At 56.8% G+C, this 19,170-nt stretch overlaps 3 protein-coding genes across 11 annotated transcripts in view; 1 reads left to right on the plus strand and 2 right to left on the minus strand.

Annotated features, from left to right (window-relative positions):
* Positions 1 to 763: 763 nt before the first annotated feature.
* Positions 764 to 11,464, minus strand: GEMIN7 (gem nuclear organelle associated protein 7). Of its 9 annotated transcripts, none has more exons than XM_037820132.1 (3): positions 11,275 to 11,463; positions 5,668 to 5,725; positions 764 to 1,664 (listed from the first exon to the last, which is right to left on the minus strand). In XM_037820132.1, the coding sequence occupies exon 3, from the start codon at positions 1,602 to 1,604 to the stop codon at positions 1,209 to 1,211; it is 396 nt and encodes a 131-aa protein (XP_037676060.1). In that variant the 5' UTR covers positions 1,605 to 1,664; positions 5,668 to 5,725; positions 11,275 to 11,463; the 3' UTR covers positions 764 to 1,208. The 9 variants fall into 9 exon arrangements, with proteins under 9 accessions (XP_037676060.1, XP_037676058.1, XP_037676056.1 ...); XM_037820130.1 differs by having other exon boundaries at positions 764 to 1,612; positions 11,275 to 11,462; XM_037820128.1 differs by having other exon boundaries at positions 764 to 1,612; positions 11,254 to 11,462.
* Positions 10,631 to 14,425, plus strand: ZNF296 (zinc finger protein 296). Its single transcript, XM_037820125.1, has 3 exons — positions 10,631 to 10,985; positions 11,214 to 11,363; positions 13,316 to 14,425. The coding sequence occupies exons 1-3, from the start codon at positions 10,688 to 10,690 to the stop codon at positions 14,290 to 14,292; spliced, it is 1,425 nt and encodes a 474-aa protein (XP_037676053.1). The 5' UTR covers positions 10,631 to 10,687; the 3' UTR covers positions 14,293 to 14,425.
* Positions 14,426 to 14,978: 553 nt separating this feature from the next.
* LOC119521642 (CLK4 associating serine/arginine rich protein) overlaps positions 14,979 to 19,170 on the minus strand; it is a 33,843-nt gene continuing 29,651 nt past the window's right edge. Inside the window, 8 exon segments of the mRNA XM_037820124.1 lie at positions 14,979 to 15,112; positions 15,363 to 15,387; positions 15,779 to 15,861; positions 17,455 to 17,501; positions 17,580 to 17,638; positions 17,924 to 17,984; positions 18,327 to 18,366; positions 18,637 to 18,888. Coding sequence (XP_037676052.1) covers positions 15,070 to 15,112; positions 15,363 to 15,387; positions 15,779 to 15,861; positions 17,455 to 17,501; positions 17,580 to 17,638; positions 17,924 to 17,984; positions 18,327 to 18,366; positions 18,637 to 18,888 — 610 coding nt within the window. The 3' untranslated portion in view covers positions 14,979 to 15,069.

A 19,170-nucleotide genomic window follows, 5' to 3' on the forward strand; every position in this document is an offset into this window, starting at 1 on the left:
CGGAGACGTATCCGGGAGCAAGGTCCGGGACTCGCCGGAGGTGGCGTAGTGAATGAACGGATGGGAACTGAGGACACCCGTTTGCCCCATGCAACGTCATCGGCCGACCGGCTTCCGCGACTAGGACGTTCAAAACAAACTTCATCTTTATTTTCATGGAATCTTGCACTTACATTCTGAACTTAAGGAGACTACAAATGGGCTCAGAAACCACTTTAAAAAAATGTGGTAGAAAGCTACTAGTGACGGGCTACACACCTAGAGCGGAGTGGAGAGCAGGCGAGCTGTCTTCCCCGGCCCCACCCTAACCACTGTTCCTCGGCCTTTTCCCGGTATCACTACCATCCAGGGTCCGACCATTCTTCCGGCCGGCGGGGACGCCAACCTGCCGTCTCTCTTTGACAGCCCACGGCACCAAAAGGCGGGACCCTGTGGGGAGCGCTTGGCGCGACCATGTGACTCAGTGAGGACACCGCCCCTCGCCTTGTCCATGTCTGTCCCCTCCAACTCAGAATTGAGGTCAAACCCAAACCTCCCAATTTCGGCATTCCGACCTCTCCAGCCATGCCCAGACGAGCGGAGGTCCAATACCTGCAGCTTTATACCGGTTCGAGCCATCACTTGGATGTTTCTTCCCCTTCTCTGCCCAGCTCCACCGGATTCAGCCCTTGGATAACCTCCCTCTGCCACTCTACCTCCCCCTAAACCTGCCCGGAGCCCCTTGGGGGACCCTTAAAACAAACAAACAAAACCAGGAGTCAAATTTTCTTGGGATAATTAGTTCTTTTGCAGGAGGGGAGCGTTGGGGAGTATCCTCCGGAGGGCTGAACTTTGCAACCCCTTCAATAAACAATTTTCTGCTCTGCTATCTGCCTTCCTTTATTCTCCCAGTCCTTGGGAACTGGGATATGGCCCCTTATTTCTATGGAGTTCAGAGTTCTTTGAAGTAGAGCATTCCTTTCAACAGTATCTGGAAGTCCTTGGGTTGCAGAATTTTACCGAATAGTCTTTGGAGGCCCTAAGAAGCCAGAGTTGCTTGAAACTTGGCTCAAAATCCCAGGGGAGCTCAGAACTCTACCAGGCCCTGAGTTCCATGGGGGTGAGACTCCAAGTTCTTTGAAACCCACAGTTCTCGGCCCAGGGATATTTTGAGGCCTGGGGAGTACTGTGGCTAGGCCTAAGGCAGAAAGTTGACCACAATAACGTCTCTATGGCTTGAAAGTGTATCCAATAATGTCACTACATCGGAGCAGCGCCTCAGCCTGCACCCCTATCGGAGTCTGCAGCTGCGACACGTAGAAGTTGGCCACGTCCAGGTCAGTGGCTCCAAAGTGGGCAGTCACATGCACCCCCTCGTGCAATGTGAAGCTCACCTGGCGGCCCACCATGGCCAGCAGGCTGCGGAGGTAGCGCTCCCGGAGGGTGGCTCGGGCTCGCTGTTCCTGGGATTCCAGAGATGCTCGAATTACAGGAAAGTCCTGGGCTTCGGGAAGTGATGGCTTCAGGGGGGCCCTGCGTCCATCAGGGGCGAAGCCACGGCTTGAGCCGTCAGGACCCCGAGGTAGCCGGAGCACAGGCACAGGAATAGTCAGTTGAGTCTGCATTGCCCTGGCTAGTCAGGCGGGAAAAAATTGCAGGAAGTCATCAGATGGGGAGTGTGGGGACTAAAGGATGGAGACAGAAGGACTGGGTGTAGAAGCAGGTCTATCAGGCAGCTCATGTTGAACGTGTCCAAAACCCAACATCTGATTCCCCCTCCTAAAATCTGCCCCTCCACTCCCCCAGTCCCTGCCTTCTTGGGTCATGGCACTGCCATTCTCCCGGTGACTTGGGCAAGAAATAAAGTGTTGCACACACAAGAACATGAGCTCCATGAGGAACGGGGATGTTTGTCTGTTTTTATGACTGCTTCATCCCCAGCTCCTGGCACAGAGTAAACAATAAGCATTTGCTGAAAGAGCGAAGCCCAGCCTCCTCTTTCTCCCTCACAGCCCATCCCATCCGTCAGGAAACCCTGGCTTCCAAATGCATTCTCCATCACACAGGAGCCAGCTGGAAAGGGCTTCCACTGGCCAAATCTGGAACAGTTTGAGCATTAAAATAATGACAGTCATCAACTATAGCCCACGAATACGATAGAAATCATGAGTCCATACTGTAAAGAAAGAAAGAAGTTGAATTCACAACTATGCGATAGTACTGTGAGCCACTGATTGTATGATGGATGGATTGTATGTGTGAATCCATCTCAATAAAATTGCATTAAAGAAAAAAAAAACGGCACATGTTTATGACTGTGGCTTTTCCGGAACCCTTAGTGAATGACTAGCTTTGCATAGCTGCAGGTTTTGTCATTTAAACACCAATTTTTTAATGTGCATGGGGAGAAAAAGGAAAGCAGGAAGAAAGAAAGGAAGGAAGGAAGGAAAAGTTCTTCCTTACAGAAGAATGACAACTAATAATAAATTTAAAAAGAATAATGGAGTTAGAAAATCATCAATGAATGCTAAACCCAGTGAATGAATGTTTGATGAGGTACAGGATATCTCTGTTGGCTTAAAGGGCCTCCACACAAGGTATATATTTGTTGTAAAAGGTGAAGAGTAACTTCATACAGGAGAAACCTGGTGACCAACACTGTGACTTAAGTGATCAAAGCCAACACCTCCAGTAATGGGACAGACTGACACCATGTCCTCCTGATGTGGTGCACTGAGGACAGGGCTTCACATCTATGGATTCCTGCCCAAATGCAGTATCTTCAAAAATGTCAAGGTCATAAATGTCTAAGAAAGTCTGAGGGAAAAAAAAAAAAATATATATATATATATATATATATGTATGTATGTATATTTTCACAGCTCGACACTTCTCACCTCCTTTGCTGCCAACACCCTGGTCCAGCCACCATCACTTCCCGCCTGGACTATGAAGTCACCTCCCTGGACTCCGGGCTTTGACTTTCACCCTCCACAGTTAACAGGCAGCGGGTTCTGTTAGTGCCTGGGTCAGCTCACATCTCTCCTCTGTCAGAGCCCTCCCGCAGCTCCCATCTCACTCAGAGTCAGAGCAAAGTCCTCACCAAGGCCCTCAGCCCTCGTGTGCTCCAGCCACTGCCCGCCTCTCCCCGCTCCTGGCACACTCTGCTTGCACCCCCGCTCCAGCCACACCGGCCTCCTTGCTGATCCTGGCAGCCCTGGCACACTCCCTTCTCAGTCCCTGCACTTGCTGTCCCCTCTGTCTGTGTATCTTTTTCCCCTTCCCTGACCATCCTTTCTTAAAATCTACCCTGCATCCCTCTCCATCCCAAGTCCGCTTCATCATACCACCCCTTGACGTAATACTGTGTATTTATTGTTCTGTTTATGGCCCGTCTGCCCTGTGAGACCAGCTGCCTCTACAAGGGGCAGGGACTCGGCTTTTCCCGGTGGTGTAGCCCCACTTCCTGGACTAGTGCCTGGCACAGATCCAGGCTCAGGAAATACTGCTCAAATGAATGGAGGGGAGAGTAAGCTCCCAGGCCCTGCTGAGCGGGACCACAAGCACAAGACTGTTTTCTCTTCCACTGTATAGAGAAATAGCCCCAACTGCCCCTCTACTAGTTATCAGGATTCAGTGGACTCATGCAGGACATGGCTTGGCACATAACTAGGTTCTCAATAAAAGTTAGTTACTGTCATGATTATTATTGCTGTGTGACTGGGGTAAATTGCTTAACCACTCTGTGCCTTGGTTGCCTGTAAAATGGGGATAGAAAGACCAACCTTACAGAGTTGTGGGGAGTAAATGACCGAATAAATGTACGGTGTTTAGCCTGGAACATATCGAAGTATTTCTGCTATGACATGGATTGTGTACAGGGCAGTGCTGGCCTTGGGGGTGGGAGGATGGAGAGAGGAGAACCTGGGTTCTATCGACAGCCAAGTGCGGATTCGCTGAGGAGACTGACACATGCTGGGCACCCAGCGGGCCAGGGCTAGGCACAGAACAGAGGTTACTAAGATTGTCCGTCTTCTTGTTAAGCTCTTCCTCCCCCTGCAGCCCAACTGTGAACTCCTTGCAAGAAAGAACCCTACGGAAATATGGGCCATGGACATAGGCCGGGGTTCCTCACCGCAGCACTACTGACATCTGGGGCTGGATAATTCTCTGTTTGGGGGGCTGCCCTGTGCCTAGGGGTAGGATTTTTAGCAGCCTCCTTGGCCTTTATCCACTAAAGGCCAATAGCATGCACCACCACACCCAAACCCCCACCCCAGTTGTAACAACCAAAAATCTCTCTGTTGGTGCCTAGTAGGGTATGTGAATTATATCTCAATAAAGCTGTTAGAAAAAAAAAAAAAAAAATATATATATATATATATATATATATATAGATAGATAGATAGATAGATATAGATATATATATATTTCCAGCAGGGAGCAAAAATCACCCCAGATTTAGAACCACTGAAGTAAACAGGTCACAAAGAGGTAGGTGGAAGGAAGTAAAGATGGCTACTGAAAATATTCAGACTCACTGAGAACCAGTGAAATTCAAATGAAAGCTCCAGTGCTCTAGGATCGGAAATGCTCTTAGATTAGGAAGGACGGAGCAGATGGGCAAGGCCTTAGGTTGGAGAAGCCATGCAGAACAGACATCCAGGCCCCTTGCCCGGCTGCAAACAAGGACAGCCTCAAAGGAGGCAGGTGGACAGTCTCCCTGAAAACTGCAGAAGCTGTCATTTCCATTTGGTATTTCCAACTGGGAGGCCAGGCCACAGGGGAGGACAGACTAGTAGGTGTCCACCTTTTGGATCATTTAAAGTTTGTACTGCATACTTTTATCATCTATTTAAAGCAATCTATAAAAAATTTTTTAATTTAAAAAGCGAAGGATCAAAAAGGACATTATTAGGACAATTGAAAAAAATTGGGATATAGACTGTATGCTTTATACCAATGTTAAATTTCTTGAACTTGACAGCTGTACTTAATGTGATGACATAAGTGAATATCCTTGTTCTTAGGAAATTGGGAAATAAACATGGAAGTACTAAGTGTTCAGGGAGCATGATGTGTGCAACCTACTCTCAAATGTTTAGAAAATAGAGAAAAAGGAGCAAATGGTATAATAACTATAGCAAAATGTTGAAAGTTGGTAAATCTGGATATCTGGGTAGGGGATATTTGGAGTTCTCTGTATTGTTTTTTTATTATTTTTGCAACTTCCCGGTAAGTTGGGAATTATTTCAAAATTAAAAGTATTAAGTGTGGGGGGGGGCATATTGTAACACATCCATGTCCCTTTAAAGATGTTGGAAATAGCACTTCCTGCCAGGAATCTGAGTCCCCTCTCAAAGTTACTAGTGCTCGATGCTTACAGACACCCACTCCCCAAATATCTTCCGGACCTTTCCCAGCCCCTTGTGCAACTAGCTGCCAGGTCCTACTGACCCGACACCCCCACAGGTGGCCTAAGGGGAGTCCTTCCTAGCAGAACACAGACCAAGGATGGCAAACTTTCTCTCTAAAGGGCCAATGTCACACATGTCACAAAATCTTATAAAAAAAGACATTTTTTTCAACCACTTTAAAAGGTACAAACCACTCTCTGGGCTTGCAGGTCATATAAGAAAAGTCGGTGGCCCCAGGGAGCCGGCCGAGTCCTAGCCCTCCCAAACTTACCACACGACATCGGGAGGTCACTGCAACCCTACGAGCAGCCTCGGCTCTGTCTCCTCGTCTGTGAAGGGAAGCATAAGAAGATACCTCCTAGGGCTGGTGGGAGAACCTTGGGGGGTGGTGGTGGGGGGTCAGCAAGGCAAAGGACATCCCAGAGAGCCTGGCCCACAGTGACACCTGGACCCCTCCTTGCTTTCTCTCCACCAACATTCAGTCCATCTGCAAAGCTTGTTGGCCCCACCTTCAAAATGCACCCAGAATCCAGTGACCTCGCACCACCCCAACGTGCCCCCTCCCCGGTCCAGCCACCAGCACCTCCCCCAGGACTGCCACAGGCTCCTCCTCACCAGGCTCCCGGCTTCCACCTGCACCCCCTGCTCTGTCACCCACATGGTTGTCAGAGAGCACCTGTTAGAGCTAAGTCACAGCCTGTCCCCCTCTGCCCAGAGCCCTCCCCTGGCTCAGGCCTCATCCAGAGTAAAAATCCAGTGTCCTGACAATGGCGACAAGATGCTTTCTCCTCTCTGATCTCCCCTCCCACCCCTGTCCCTCTGCCCACTGTGCCAGGCACGTACCCTCAGGCCTCAGGCCTTTGCCCTCGCTGTCCCACCTGCCTGGAGCCTCCTTTCCCTGATGCATGGCTCGCCCCCTCCTTCCCTCCCCCTTCGCTCAGGTCAGTGCTCAGATATCACCTTTATAGGGAAGGAAACTATTAGCACCTTCACCCTGCTCTATCTTTTCTTCACAACACTCTTCACCTCCTGACAATATGGACGTACTTGTTGCCTCCTTGTGTACTGTCTCTTCTACCATAGAGTATCAGCCTTTGAGAGAAAGCTCATGGCTGATTTCTTCACAAGTCCATCCCCAGCCCCACTTAACAGGGCCTGGCAAACATGGGGTAGAGGGGGCTCAGTAAATACTGATGAAGGAATGTTCCTTCAGAATGGAGCCCTGAGAAGGTCGTAAGCAGAGAAGGGACAGGATGTGATTTAGATTTCACAGGATCCCTCTGCCTGCTCCAGGGAGAAAAGGCTATGGGGGGTAAAGGGAGAAGCAGGGAGCCCCATGAAGAGGCCACTACAGCAATCCAGGCAGAAGGATGATGGTGCTTAGGATGGGGCAGGGGGAATGGGCAGATTAGGATCAGGATATGCTTTGAAGGTTGCAAGCTGCCAGGATTTGCTGATGGACTGCACAAAGGCTGGGCTGAGGGAAGCAGCCAAGTCAAGCGGGACTCCAGAGTTTTTGCCTGATGGGGCACATCACAGTGAATGGGGATTATGAGATGTATAAATTTTCTATTTATCTGACCACTGTCTCCAAGTTGAGGCAATAGTCACCAGCCCCCAGGGCTTTCCCTCAACCAAGGTAACCACTTAAATATTTTAAGAGAAACACCCTAGTCAACAGGGTTGGCTATTAAGTGGCCAAAGAATTATGCTAAATCCCTGGAGAAAACAAAATGAAAAGAGGATCCAGTGTAGGGCCTTGCTTTTTCCATTAGGAAAAAAAAAAAATGAGATTCGGTCATAACCCACAGATTCTCGATTTTCTAGAAGAGGAAACTGAAGCTGGGAGATGTAAAACCATTTACTGGGTGCAAGCTACTGAGTGGGCGGGAAAAGAAAGAAAACCCAGTTGGGACAGACAAAGGAGCCCAGTCCCTCAACCCTCAACCCTCCCCTGAGCAGGAGGGCCCACTTTCTTGCAAAGGTGTGAGTGGATAAGAAACTGGCTTGGAAAAGGTCAAGCAGGGTGTGCCCACAGAGGCCAACACAGGTATTATCCATTCTCCCTGGTGATCTGGCCTGAGTCCTTTATCCTTTCAGTCTCCAAGCCAAGGATTTACTTGCAAATGGTTTCAGGAAAAATTTCTGAACTCATCCCAATCTCCTGAAAAAAGTGCTCAGTTTGACTCAAGCGCCCCCTCACTTAATGGTGGGGGCAGGAAGAGCGTCTCAGATCTCCCTCCTTGGGAAACCTCAGCACTCACTTTCAAAAACTAAGAACGGATCGCCTGGTGGAGGAAGACTGAGCCAGCTCGTGGCAAATGCCAAGCAAGGCAGGGAACCAGCTGAGTCACCAGATTAACTGGGAGACCCCCAGACCCAATTAACCAAGAGGCTAACGTGTCCATACACGCCCGGGACAGACTCGTCTTGATGCAAATCAAGGATGAGAACCCCGACCACAGCCTCCCTCCTCTCCCCTCGGCCCCAGGGGCCGGTCAGTGTTCTTTCAATTCCGCCCTGGCCACCTGCCGATTTCTTTTTCTTATACTAAGTGGGTCCTCCCGGCCCCCGGGCGTCCACTCCCCCGCTCCGCCCTGGGCCCTCGGCCTGGGCCTGGTTCCCAGCTCCCGGCTCGGATTACGGATTCCACCCCCAGAGAGGCGAGAGCGTGGTGACCGCCGCCGTTCTTATTACTGTTACCCCCGCCGACGGTATTATTTTCCCGGCTCCCCACCCCAGCCCGGCGAGGGCCGGCCCGCTGCCTGCGTTCGGGGCCCAGAGCGTCCCCGCCGCCGGCGTCCCCCGCGCTGACCTGCCTCTTCCCGCGCCTCCCGGCCTTGCGCGCGGGTGGGCGTCCAGGGCCGCATTCGCGACCCCGCCCCGCCATCCCGCACTCACCGAGGTCCGCGGCGGCTGGCGCCCCGACTTCCGCCGGCGCCCCCTTGGCAGAGGCCCGGGCAGGCCGCGAGCCGCCGAGCCTGAGTTCCGCCCGCGCTGCCGCTGATCTCCCACGTGGTCGCGGGCGGGCTCCGTGAGCATCCCGCCGCCTCTGCGGAGCGCTCGCTGGCGGCCGGGGCGCCCCGGTCTCATCCGCCAGCCTGTGAGGTGGGGGCGTCCGGGATGCCCATTTTACGGAGAAAGAAACTGAGGCTCCGAGAGGAGAAGCTTCCCTCCCGGCTTGGTTAAGAGCAGAGCTTGGTCTGTGGCGCCTCCAGGGCTGTGCACTCCCAGCCTCCCATACATACACACATCTACCGATCCCTCACCTCCAGGCCGAACCCCTTGAAACCTTGAGATCAGGCTCTTAGCAGCCGCACTCCGGGCAAGAGGCTTGGCGTACAGCCGCTGGAATGGACGGGGGTCATTTTGTCCTCTAGCCCTTATTGCAGTTTCATTTTACAAAAGGGGAAACTGAGGCTCAGGGAGGGGGGATGTCTGGCCTGAGGTGTTGTGGGTCCTCGCTCCGCTGGGCTCCAACAGAATTAACTTCCTTCACCTGGAGTTCCACAAAGGAAGGGGCCACAGGAGCCTCTGCTTCCCCCCCTCCCCAACTCCAGGTCCTAAAGCTTGGCACAGTTAGGCCTAATGCAAATATCTGCTGAAAGAATGCCAGTCACATAGTAGAAACTCAATAAATAGCTGTTGATCAAACTGACTGACAGACCCCAGATCCTGCCCTCTCCAGACCTACATTCTGAGGAATGGGGATGGGGGGGGCACAACGGGGAACAAACAGGCAAAAACATAAAGACCTTTCAGGGCATAAGTGATATAAAAAGAATAAAATAAGGACAGTGGGATAGAGTGTTGGCAGGGTTGCAGAAGCCTCTTTAATTGGGTGGTCAGAGGGGGTGGCATTGAAGAACAAGCAGCCACTTCACTTCCAACCTTCCCAAACTCCAGAAAAAGATACTGAGGCCCGGGAGGGCAGTGGAGACAGACTGACGGAGGTCATTGAGTGTTAATTGTGAGGCCTTGGGCAGGGTGGGGCTACTTTAGATACCGGTGGTCAGGGAGGCCCTCTGCTCTCAGGAGGACAATTGAGCTGATACCTGAATAACAATATGAGGAACCGGCCTGCCTGGAGCAGCACTCGAGGACATCAGCATGTGAAATGCCAAATTCACTCAGTCCTGGGCTGGGGACACGTGGGGCAGGATGGACCCTGGCCTTGACCTCGGGGGCCTTGTGTTGGGGGAGGGGGGCTATCAGTTGACAAACAGTTCTGTCTCCTGATGTGGTTGTTGCCTTGAAGAAAATAAAGTTCAGACAGTGATGAGTGAGGGATGCTTTGAGGCGGGAAGTTTCAGGAGGCCTGAGTGGAGAGGAGGGAGGTAGAGAGTTAGCCATTTGGTTTTAATTGTGATTCGAGGTCTACGAGCAGAGTTCATGGATGTGATCGTTACCCATCTCTTGTCTGCTCCAAAGCCTCTCATGGCTCTGAGCTCAGGAAAACCAAGACCTGAAATGGGGCCAAAGACCCTCTTGGATCTGACCCCACTGTCTCGTTGACCTGAGTCACCTACCCCGCTGCCCCCTCCTCCTTGCTGTGCGGGGACACACAGTCCCTGCTGGCTGGCTCTCTTTCTGCCCTTAGGTCTCAAATCCAACGTGCCCTTACCTGGCAGCGGAGAAAACTGAAGCCACCCGCCCGAGTAACTCTGCCCCTTCTCCTAGTTTTATTTTTTTTTTCGTGGCCCTGGTCCTCCTGGAAAGCACTCTATTGTACATGCCCATCCTGTTCGTTGCCTGTCTCTCCCACTAGAGCACGAGCTCCATGAAGGCAAGGATTGTATCTGTTTTGTTCACTGCCGTATCCCACTGCCTAGAACAGACCCTGGCACACAGTAGGTGCTCAATAAACGCCTGTCGAATGAATTTCTCATGCATATAGTTCAGATTACTACAAGGCGCCTACTTAGAAAGATGGTCTTGACCGTTTTCTCGCCGCGGGGGCGCGTCGGCCCCCTGGGCCTCAGTGTCACCAGCCCTAAAATGGCATCAGGAAGAGCCGCCTGAGTGCGGCGTTGCGCGAACGCACGGTGATTAGATCTGGCCACTCTGCCAGTCTCGGCGGGCTCGGCGCTGATTGAGTTTGGCTGCCCGCAGGGCCCCTGCGGGGCCGCCCCGTCCTCTCCCGTCAGGCCCCGCCCCGGGGGGCGGAGCCACGGCCCGGCCAGCACGTGTAAGAGTTCGCGGCGGGTCGCCGCAGTCACTCACCTGAGCGCCCCGGACTGAGCGCACGGCTCGCGCGTCCTCCGCCAGCCCGCGCGCCCTCCCCGCGACCCATGTCCCGCCGCAAGGCCGGCAGCACTCCCCGCCGAGTAGACCTCGCGCCCGCCGCCAACGCAGACGACGAGATGGAGATGCCGGACCTCGTCATCGAAGTCAAGCCCGATCCGGACGCGCGGCCCCTGCAGGCCCCGGGGCTGGGGCCGTTCGCGCCCCAGGAGCTGCCCGCGCTCGGCCGGTTCGGGAGCGAATCCCGCCTCTCCCCCGGCTCCACGCTCGCCGGGGCCGCCCTCCACGCCATTGGCGCGCGGAGCCAGTGGGCCGGGTGGACGCCGCTGAACCCGAACCCTCTCGGTGAGCGCCCCCTGCCTTGCCCCTGCCCCGGGCCCAGCCTCCCTTCCCCCTTGACTCTCGGGGGGACCCCCTCCTCTGGGCACGGGCCCCTCCCCGGCCCTGCCCTATCTCGCTCGTCCGGTTCTGGCCCCCAGCCCCCTCCCTGGCTCTCGGGCTTCCCCTCTCTCGGAACCCCCAACCCCCATCCTGGCCCCACCGCACCGCTCACCACCCGCTTCCTCCCTGCAGACCGCCAGCTCTGGACCGACAAACGCCCAGATCTGTTGACCTGCGGCCGCTGCCTGCAGACCTTCCCGTTGGAAGCCATCACTGCCTTCATGGACCACAAGAAGCTGGGCTGTCAGCTCTTCAGAGACCCCGGCCTCAGGCAGGGCTCAGGTGAGTAGAATCGGGACTGCAGTCTCCCTCTCAAGTTCAAGGGCTGGGCTTCCTGCTGCAGAGGGGCTGAGCTGGACAGGCAGGGCAGTGAGCACCACTTCCCCTTTCTCACTCTCCATCGGTGCAGCCTAGGCGTGGCCAGGGCCTGCCCCGTCCTAGGGCTGGGGCTAGTGGGAGGGGGGCTGGGCAGGGAAGGAGGGACGCCCATAGGGTGTGGCCAGCCCCAGAAGACTGGCCTGGGGATTTGCCACATACACACACACCCCCAATCTGGTTTCACTTCTCCTTCCCCTTGGCCAGAAATAACTGGGCAGGTGGCTGGACCAGGGTGGCAGTAGGGGGGACCTCTGGGGAGGGCAGTGGCCTGGGGGAGGGGGAGCCGAGGCCAGCTGCAAGAGAGGAATGGGGGGTTGTCAGCTCCTTGTGTCTTTATCACTTTGGATTGAGGTTTTGCTGCATTTGCACGGAACTGGGGAAGGGGCTTCTGGGCCTCCACCTGATGGAATCTCCCAACCCTGTGTGCTGGGAAGCCCCTGGTTTGAGCCAAGCCCCCTGTCTCTGGGCATCAGGGTTTCTTCTCTCAAGAGGGAATCAAAACCCTTAACGTGTAGTGATTGGTCCATGGTTAAGTTTTGGTCAGTGTTAGCTGTGGGGCTCATCCAAACCCACAAATTCCTGGCCCCAGCCCATGCCTTCCTGGGACTTTTGACGGAATTAAAATTCAGGGCAGGGTCGCCTGGTGGGAAAGGGGAGGGGCTGACTGAATCAGGATTGATGCTCATGGGGAGGTGCCTGGGGGAGGGGCTGTGGTGGGATTAACGAAATAAATCACTCGAAGGACACCGGGACCTGTGAGTTGTGGGCACCTCAGTGCTGAGGGCTTAGCGGATGCTTACTGGGGACTTCTAGGGACCAAGGCTCTCAACTATCCCCTTTATTCTAGCCGTTGAGTAAACTGAGGCTCAGAGAGGGTATACTTTGCCCTAAATCACACAACCTGGGGAGCCGGAGAGTTAGCATTTGAATCCGGGCCAGGATGACCCTCCCCAGCCCCAACCTGTGCTCTTGACCCATGTTGCATCCCAGAGGCCACCCCATCCAAGGCTGTCCAGCATTTGAAAAATCTCAAGGCAAGTGAAAGGTTGGGAGCATCCTCTGATAATACCCATTGGTCTGGAAAAAAACATTAAATTTGGGGGCTCTCAATTTGGAGTTGATGCAGAGGGTGGAGACCTAGACGGCCACCCCCCGCCCCACCTCTCTGGCTGGCTGCTAAGTCTACCCCCCCCCATCTGGGCCTTGGCCGCCTCTGTGAGCTCCAGCAAGTGCATGCAATGCCTGGGCAGCGGCTTGGCAGGGAGAAGCCCCCTCAACCATGAGAGCTTGTTCCTATTATTAAACCCCAAATCTTTATTGAAAATCCTCTGCTTCCCCTCCCCTTTCCCCACCCCCAGGTTTCTGGGTTGAGATCCCAGCTCCACCACTTCCAGGTTGGGTGATCCTGGGGAAGTGCCTCTCTGTGCCTCGGTTTCCCCTTCTGAGTCAGGGTGACAGAGCTGAGTCACGGTGCAGTGCCCAACACAAAGGAAGCACTCGTTGAGTTTGGTGAACAGGCCTTCCTGACCACCCATCTAAAAGCCCTCCTGCCTGTCCCCCGCTCTGCTTGAACTTTTTCTTTTGAAGATTTTCAGACCCACAGAAATAGAATGCACTCATCAGCCACTCCAAAGATTTTCCTTCGCTTCTTGTCTGCCCCTCTGCCTGAGCTTCGGGGGGGGGTAGGGAACAGGGGGTTTTGTGTCTTGTGGCTGCCTGTGGCTGCTGAGGGGCTGTCCTCAGCCCCTGGAACGGACCTTTTCCTGAAGAAGGTGTCCAGGGGGCAGCAGTTAAATGACTGAGCTGTGACTACGATGGCTGAACTCCACCTGACTCCCCTGCCTCTTTCTCTCCAGAACGAGACGACCTGAAAACCTTGAGCTGCCTCCACTGCGGCCGAGAGTTCACGGAGGCCTGGAGACTGCTGTGCCATGCCCAGCGTGACCACGGACTGTCCATCTACCAGACCGAGGCAGAGGCCCCAGTGGCCCCCGAGTCCCCACTGCTGGGTCTGGCTGAGGTGGCCGCGGCCGTGTCCGCTGTGGTGGGGCCGGTGGCCGAGGCCAAGGGCGCCCGGGTGAGCAGCCGCCGGAGCCCCACCTGCCCTGTGTGCAAGAAGACCCTCAGCTCCTTCAGCAACCTCAAGGTGCACATGCGCTCGCACACGGGCGAGCGGCCCTACGCCTGCGACCAGTGTCCCTATGCCTGTGCCCAGAGCAGCAAGCTCAACCGCCACAAGAAGACCCACCGACACCCGCAGTCCCAGAGCCCCTGTGCTGCAGACGCCGGCCAGGAACAGGCCTCCGCGGCCCCCCCGGAGCCAGCCTCCCATGCCGCCGCCCCGGCCAGCACCCTCCCGCACCGCAGTGGGGAAGGGACTGGAGCCGCCGCCACAGCGGGTGTCCAGGAGCCCGGGGCTCCTGGCAGCGGGGCTCAGGCAGGCCCCGGCGGGAACGGTTGGGGAGCCGCCACCAAGGAACAGAGAACTGACCCTGCTAAGAGCCAGAAGACCTCGCCCAAGAAGATGCCGAAGCCGGCAGGCAAGGGCCGTGGGCCGGGAAGCAGGTGCGAGTTCTGCGGGAAGCACTTCACCAACAGCAGCAACCTGACGGTGCACCGGCGCTCGCACACCGGCGAGCGGCCCTACGCCTGCGAGCTCTGCCCCTACACCTGCGCCCAGAGTAGCAAGCTCAACCGCCACCGCCGCATGCACGGCCTGGGGCCCAGCGGCATCCGCTTCCAGTGCCCCCACTGCTGTGTGCCCTTTGGCCTCCGCGCCACCCTGGACAAGCACCTGCGGCAGAAACACCCTGAGGCGGGCGGGGGCGCCTGAGCTCCAGGCACACCCTCTCCTGCCGCCCCTGTGTACCGCTGTCCCCACTGCTGTCCTCCCTAGTTGTGCAAGTAAACCATCTCTCCTTGGTTACACAACGTGAGTGTGGACTTTCTTGGGGTGTCTGAGGTGGGGCGGACGGCTTCCCCTCCTTGGGGTGGACAGCTGGACAGACCGGTTTGGAATGAGGGGGTGAGGGTGAAGGCCGGCCCCCGGTGCCTGGGGCCCAGCAGGACTGGCACAGAAAGCCGCACGCCCGGTTCCTGGTGTGGGCGAGGCCAGGGCAGGGGCCGAGGTGAGGGCGGGGAGAGGCCTGGACCTGTCGCCAGGGGCCCCTGGGCAAAGAGTCCCTGCCCATCCTCTAAATGCTTGGCGCTAGGCTGGCAGCCCCGTCCACACCTGCAGTGGAGGCCCGCTTCCACCCTGATGGCACCCCTGCCTTCTGGGCAGGCCTTGGGGAACGGCCACCGGTCCTGAGTGACAAGGAGCTGCCATTTGAACGTCCAGACATTTTGTTCCCTTGGGATGGCAGCCCTGGCAGGATTTCCCACACCACTGACGCCAGCCCTTGCCCACAAGCCTTACAAGCTCCCTGCCCAGCCGATCTTGCCGGCTGTTGGACACCAGGGTCTGGGAGCCCACACTGGCCACACAGATGACACCGAGGCCACGTGAAGGGAATTAAATAACATTTGACTTTATTTTACCAGAGAAGCAGCAGCATCGCAGCTTGAACCCCGCCCCTACCGCCTCCCCCCCAGCCCCCCACTCTCCTGCCTAATGGCGATAATGGGGGCTTCGGGAGCGGGACCGTGAGCGCCTGGAGAGAAAGGGGAAGGGCCCATGAGAGTGGGAAAGGAAGTGGGAATCCTGCCCCCACCCCCAAGCATACTCCATCAGCCATCAGGAGAAGGTGGGGAGGGAGAGTGGGATGTTTCCCAAGGGGCCAGCGCAGCCCCTACAAGCGGAGGGAGGCACGGGAGATGGGCAGGAATGAGGGCAGGGGCCCCCACCGAAGGACAACCCTGATTTCCCAGGGAAGTTTCCCAAGGGAGGGAGGACTTCCTTACCTTCGGGAAGAGCTGTACTCTCGGCCTGGAAAGAAAAGGAGGGCAGTGAGACAACACAAATGCCCGGCGGAGGCCAGGGGGGGGTTCTTCCCGGCCCAGAGTGGGCTCAGGGGTGGGCTTCTGGTGTTATCTCCAAGTAAGGCTGCACCTCTGCTTCTGGAGTCCATGGACAGGACAGAAGAAAGAGGGAACCGGGGACGTGGACGCTCGGCCCGCCCAGCCCCTGCCACTGTGCTGGGAGTGACCACTTGTTATGGTTCCCGTGGTTACCTGGGGACTGCAGCACCCACGGCACAGGCATGTCTGCCTTCATGGAACATGCCTCACGGTCTGTGGTCTCCATGTTCTGACATTTGTTTTTTAACGCCCTGGAAGCAGCCTGGCTATCCAGGCCAAGTGGCTGTGGAGACACTCACTGTAACGGGGCGAGGGCGAGCGGCTCTGCCGGCTGTACTGCCGTTCCCATTCTTCTCTCTCCTTCTCCCGGCGTTCCCGCTCCCTGTAGGGGGAAGGGGAGGCCCCAAGAGGAAGGGGTGAGCTTCCACCAGGGACACTGAACTCCAGGAGGATGGGCCAGACCAGGCAAAAGAATGAACCTGGGTGGGGCTGCTCCCCTCCCTGTTTGGAAGTGAGGACTCAGTGATGCAGAGAGGGGATACCGGGCAGTTGGAACCTCAATCCCAGGTGGCCTTGCTGAACAGGCCATAAGGAGGGAGGGAGGGAGGGAAGCTTCCACCGTGACTGTCACAGCTCAGGGCACCGCCCCAGAGCACACACTAAATGCTTACTCGGCTTTGCCAGAATGGACAGAGTTAACAGCCCCAACAGCTACAATTATTGGGGGGCCTGGCCCTGATCTTGCAGAATCCGCCCAGCTTATGAGGTAGTAAAACTCTTCCATCCCCATTTAGAAGATGAATAAACTGAGGCCGACAGCTGGGTGTGGCAGAGCCAGGAGATCCCACCACCAGGCCGCTGGCCTCCTGCTCCTCCACTCCTGATCTAAACATGTGGCATCCTGATGCCTGACATGCAACGGGCACACCAAAAACGACTGTTAACGACAGCAGCTCCCGGGCATCAAGCCTTCCCACAGGCCTGGTTGAGAGCCTCACAGCAGGAGCCCGTGAAACCCTCCACACAATCACCGGGGCAAGTGCCACCTCCAGCGGTAGGAGAGGGTAAGCCGCTTGTCCAAGGACTTGCAGCAAGTGTGGGGTGGAACCAGAGGCAGCCAATGGGCTGCAGGGCCTCTGCACTGTCCAACTCGCCTCCTCACCCACCACCGAGTGCCAAGGCCTCCAGTGCTGCCCGCGACGCCAGGTGGGCTGTGGCCTCACAGGAACTGACCCCAGGCTGCTCGTGAAGCCACACTGCAAACCATCCCTGCTTCACTGAGTATTGCTGTGGCTCCCACAGGGTGAGGAACCACCCAGGCCACACCGGCAGAGAGGCAGGGCTAGGAACGGACCCCTAGTCTATCTGCCTCCGGGCCCTACGCCCCGACTGCCAGCCAACACTGCAGATGAAGAGAAAGCGGAAGGGAAGGGGAAAGCTCCCGCCCCCCAGCACGGCCTGAACCTGCCTCAGGACTGGCTTCCAGCCATTCAGCAAACATTTACTGAGCACCAGCTAAGCGTTCTAGGTGCTGCAGACCCAGCAGGGACACCACAGCCAGCCAGTGGGGGGCACAAATAACAACTGAACAAATAGGAAAAACAATGCCAGGGGAGGTTAGTGCTATGAAGAAAAATAAAGCGGGGCTCAAGGAAGGAGGTTTGGGGGCTTTGCTCTAGGACGGTCAGAGAGGACACCTCCCAAGTGAAGCGAGGGAGGGAAGCAGGCGGGTACCCGAGGAAGAGTCTGTAAGGCAGAGTGAGTTTGGAGGCCGGAAGAACTGGGAGGAGATGGTGGTTGGGAATGGAGACAGGAAATCGAGGGAGGCGGCCAGGCACAACCCTGAAGGCCAGGTGAGGGCTTGGGCAGGGCCCTAAGGGGGAGCCGGGCAGTGGGGGTGGCAGTGAGTACGGGGCAGGGGGTCCCATGAGGGAGGAGGTGGTGGCCATTGACAGAGGGGGTGGGACACTCTTACTTCATCCGGATCTTGCGGGCCATGGCACGAAGCTCATCTTCCCGCTCCTGTGGGCGAGCTGGCTGTGAGGATGGGGCCTGGTCCTGCACCCACCCGATCCCCACCCCCTCACACCCACCCCTCACCTGCCGCTCGTGCTCCTGCTGAATCATCTTCTCCTGAGCCGCTTTCTTATCTGCCTTGACTGGAGGGAGGAAGGGACACGGTGGCTCAGGGGGTACCCATGAGAGCCCCACTTCCCAGACGAAGCAGCTGAGCTCAGAGAAGTCAACCAGCCTGTCCAAGGCCCTTGGGGTGGGGGCAGCAGAGGTGGACGCAAACCCACTCCTCCCCAAAGGGTCTCCTCCCCTGCTCTGGCCTCTGCTAGGGGAGGGCAGAGCCCCCAAGGCCAGGCTGGGCCTGCTGCTTGCTCCCACCGACAGAGGAACAGGAGCTGGGAAGAGCTAGAGGGACAGATGGTGGGACATACACTGCCTGTTCAGTGCCTTCTGCATCCTTAGCTTCAGCTTCTCCTGCGGCGTCAGCTTGGGCTGGGGAAGGGGGAGAAAAGACAGGAGAGGGGGTGGGTTTCCGGAGCTTCAACCACCCACCTCATCCAAGACTTGGGACTCTGTGGGGCAAGTATGGGGAGCAGGGGCAGCTGTGGACTCTTGCCACAACAGTCTGGATGCTCAGGACAGCTGAAGCCCTGATGTAAGGCAAGGAGGGGATGGGGCAGCGTTCTCAAGGGAGTGGACCCCTCCCAGGCCCCCCGTGACCCCTGGGGCTAGCTCTCCCAGCCCACCCGGGCCCCCCTGCAGGCCCACCGGGCCCAGCTCTCGGGCACTGCTGCTGGCGGGAGTTAGACGGGCGAGTTCCAAATTCTTACTGACTTTGGCAGCTCCTGTCTCTTTACCAGCAGCAGGTTCAGTCCTGGGTGGGAGAGGGGTAGAGGGCCTGGTTGGGGGAAGGAAATGGCAGTTGCCACCCTCAACCCCATCCCACATAACCTCAGTGTTGCCCTCAGGCCAGACAGACAAGGTCATGGCCCTCGGATCCCCCAGGACAGGGCCGTGTCCCCTCAGACCCCCAGGGTAAGGCCATGTCCGTTCAAAAAGAAAGGGATGTATTTAGCAGTTCACCTGGGGCCATGGGGCCTCCTGAGGTCCACAACCCTCTTCCCCAGGATGTACCCCTGCTCACTTTTTCAGCTTCTCTCCCACAGCAGGGGACGCCGCCGGCCTGGCCAGCCTCTCCCTCGGGGGCGACGGTGAGTGACTCTGGCTGCGGCTGCGGCTGTGGCTGTGGCTGCGGCTGTGACTCCGGCTGTGGCTCCGCGTCAGGCTGCGACTGCGTGACGGGCTGAGGGACCAGCTGCTGCGGCTGCGGCTGCTGCTGTGGTGCCGGGGCCCCCGGCCGCCCCGCCTGTACCGCTCCCCCGAGTGGGAGCGACTCCTGGGTGTGCAGCAGGGAGGTGGGAGGAGGGCTGTGAGGCTGGGGGGCCCCCACCCCGGCGCACCCCTCCCCAAGCTCTGAATCGCCAGTTTGTGCAGTCCAGGGGTAACTCTCGGCTCCCCTCTCACTCCTCTCCCTCAGAAATCCCTGGAGCTTGCTCCCTCACCTCCCTCAGGCCTCTGACCCAAGACCACCATCTTGTCCAGCCCTGTGATGGCCGGGCTGTGCTATGGATCAGTGTCAGCAGCCTATGGGTCAGGCAGGACAACAGAATGGCCGCGC

This window comes from Choloepus didactylus, chromosome 27, assembly GCF_015220235.1.
Source record: "Choloepus didactylus isolate mChoDid1 chromosome 27, mChoDid1.pri, whole genome shotgun sequence".
In the NCBI taxonomy this organism is placed as follows: domain Eukaryota; kingdom Metazoa; phylum Chordata; class Mammalia; order Pilosa; family Megalonychidae; genus Choloepus; species Choloepus didactylus.

Bases quoted from the DNA above. Each gene is read 5' to 3' on its own strand.
- ZNF296 (XM_037820125.1), top strand. From the start codon at position 10,688: ATGTCCCGCCGCAAGGCCGGCAGCACTCCCCGCCGAGTAGACCTCGCG. The intron at 10,986-11,213 runs GTGAGCGCCCCC...TCCTCCCTGCAG, and splicing joins GCTGAACCCGAACCCTCTCG to ACCGCCAGCTCTGGACCGAC. The intron at 11,364-13,315 runs GTGAGTAGAATC...CTTTCTCTCCAG, and splicing joins CGGCCTCAGGCAGGGCTCAG to AACGAGACGACCTGAAAACC.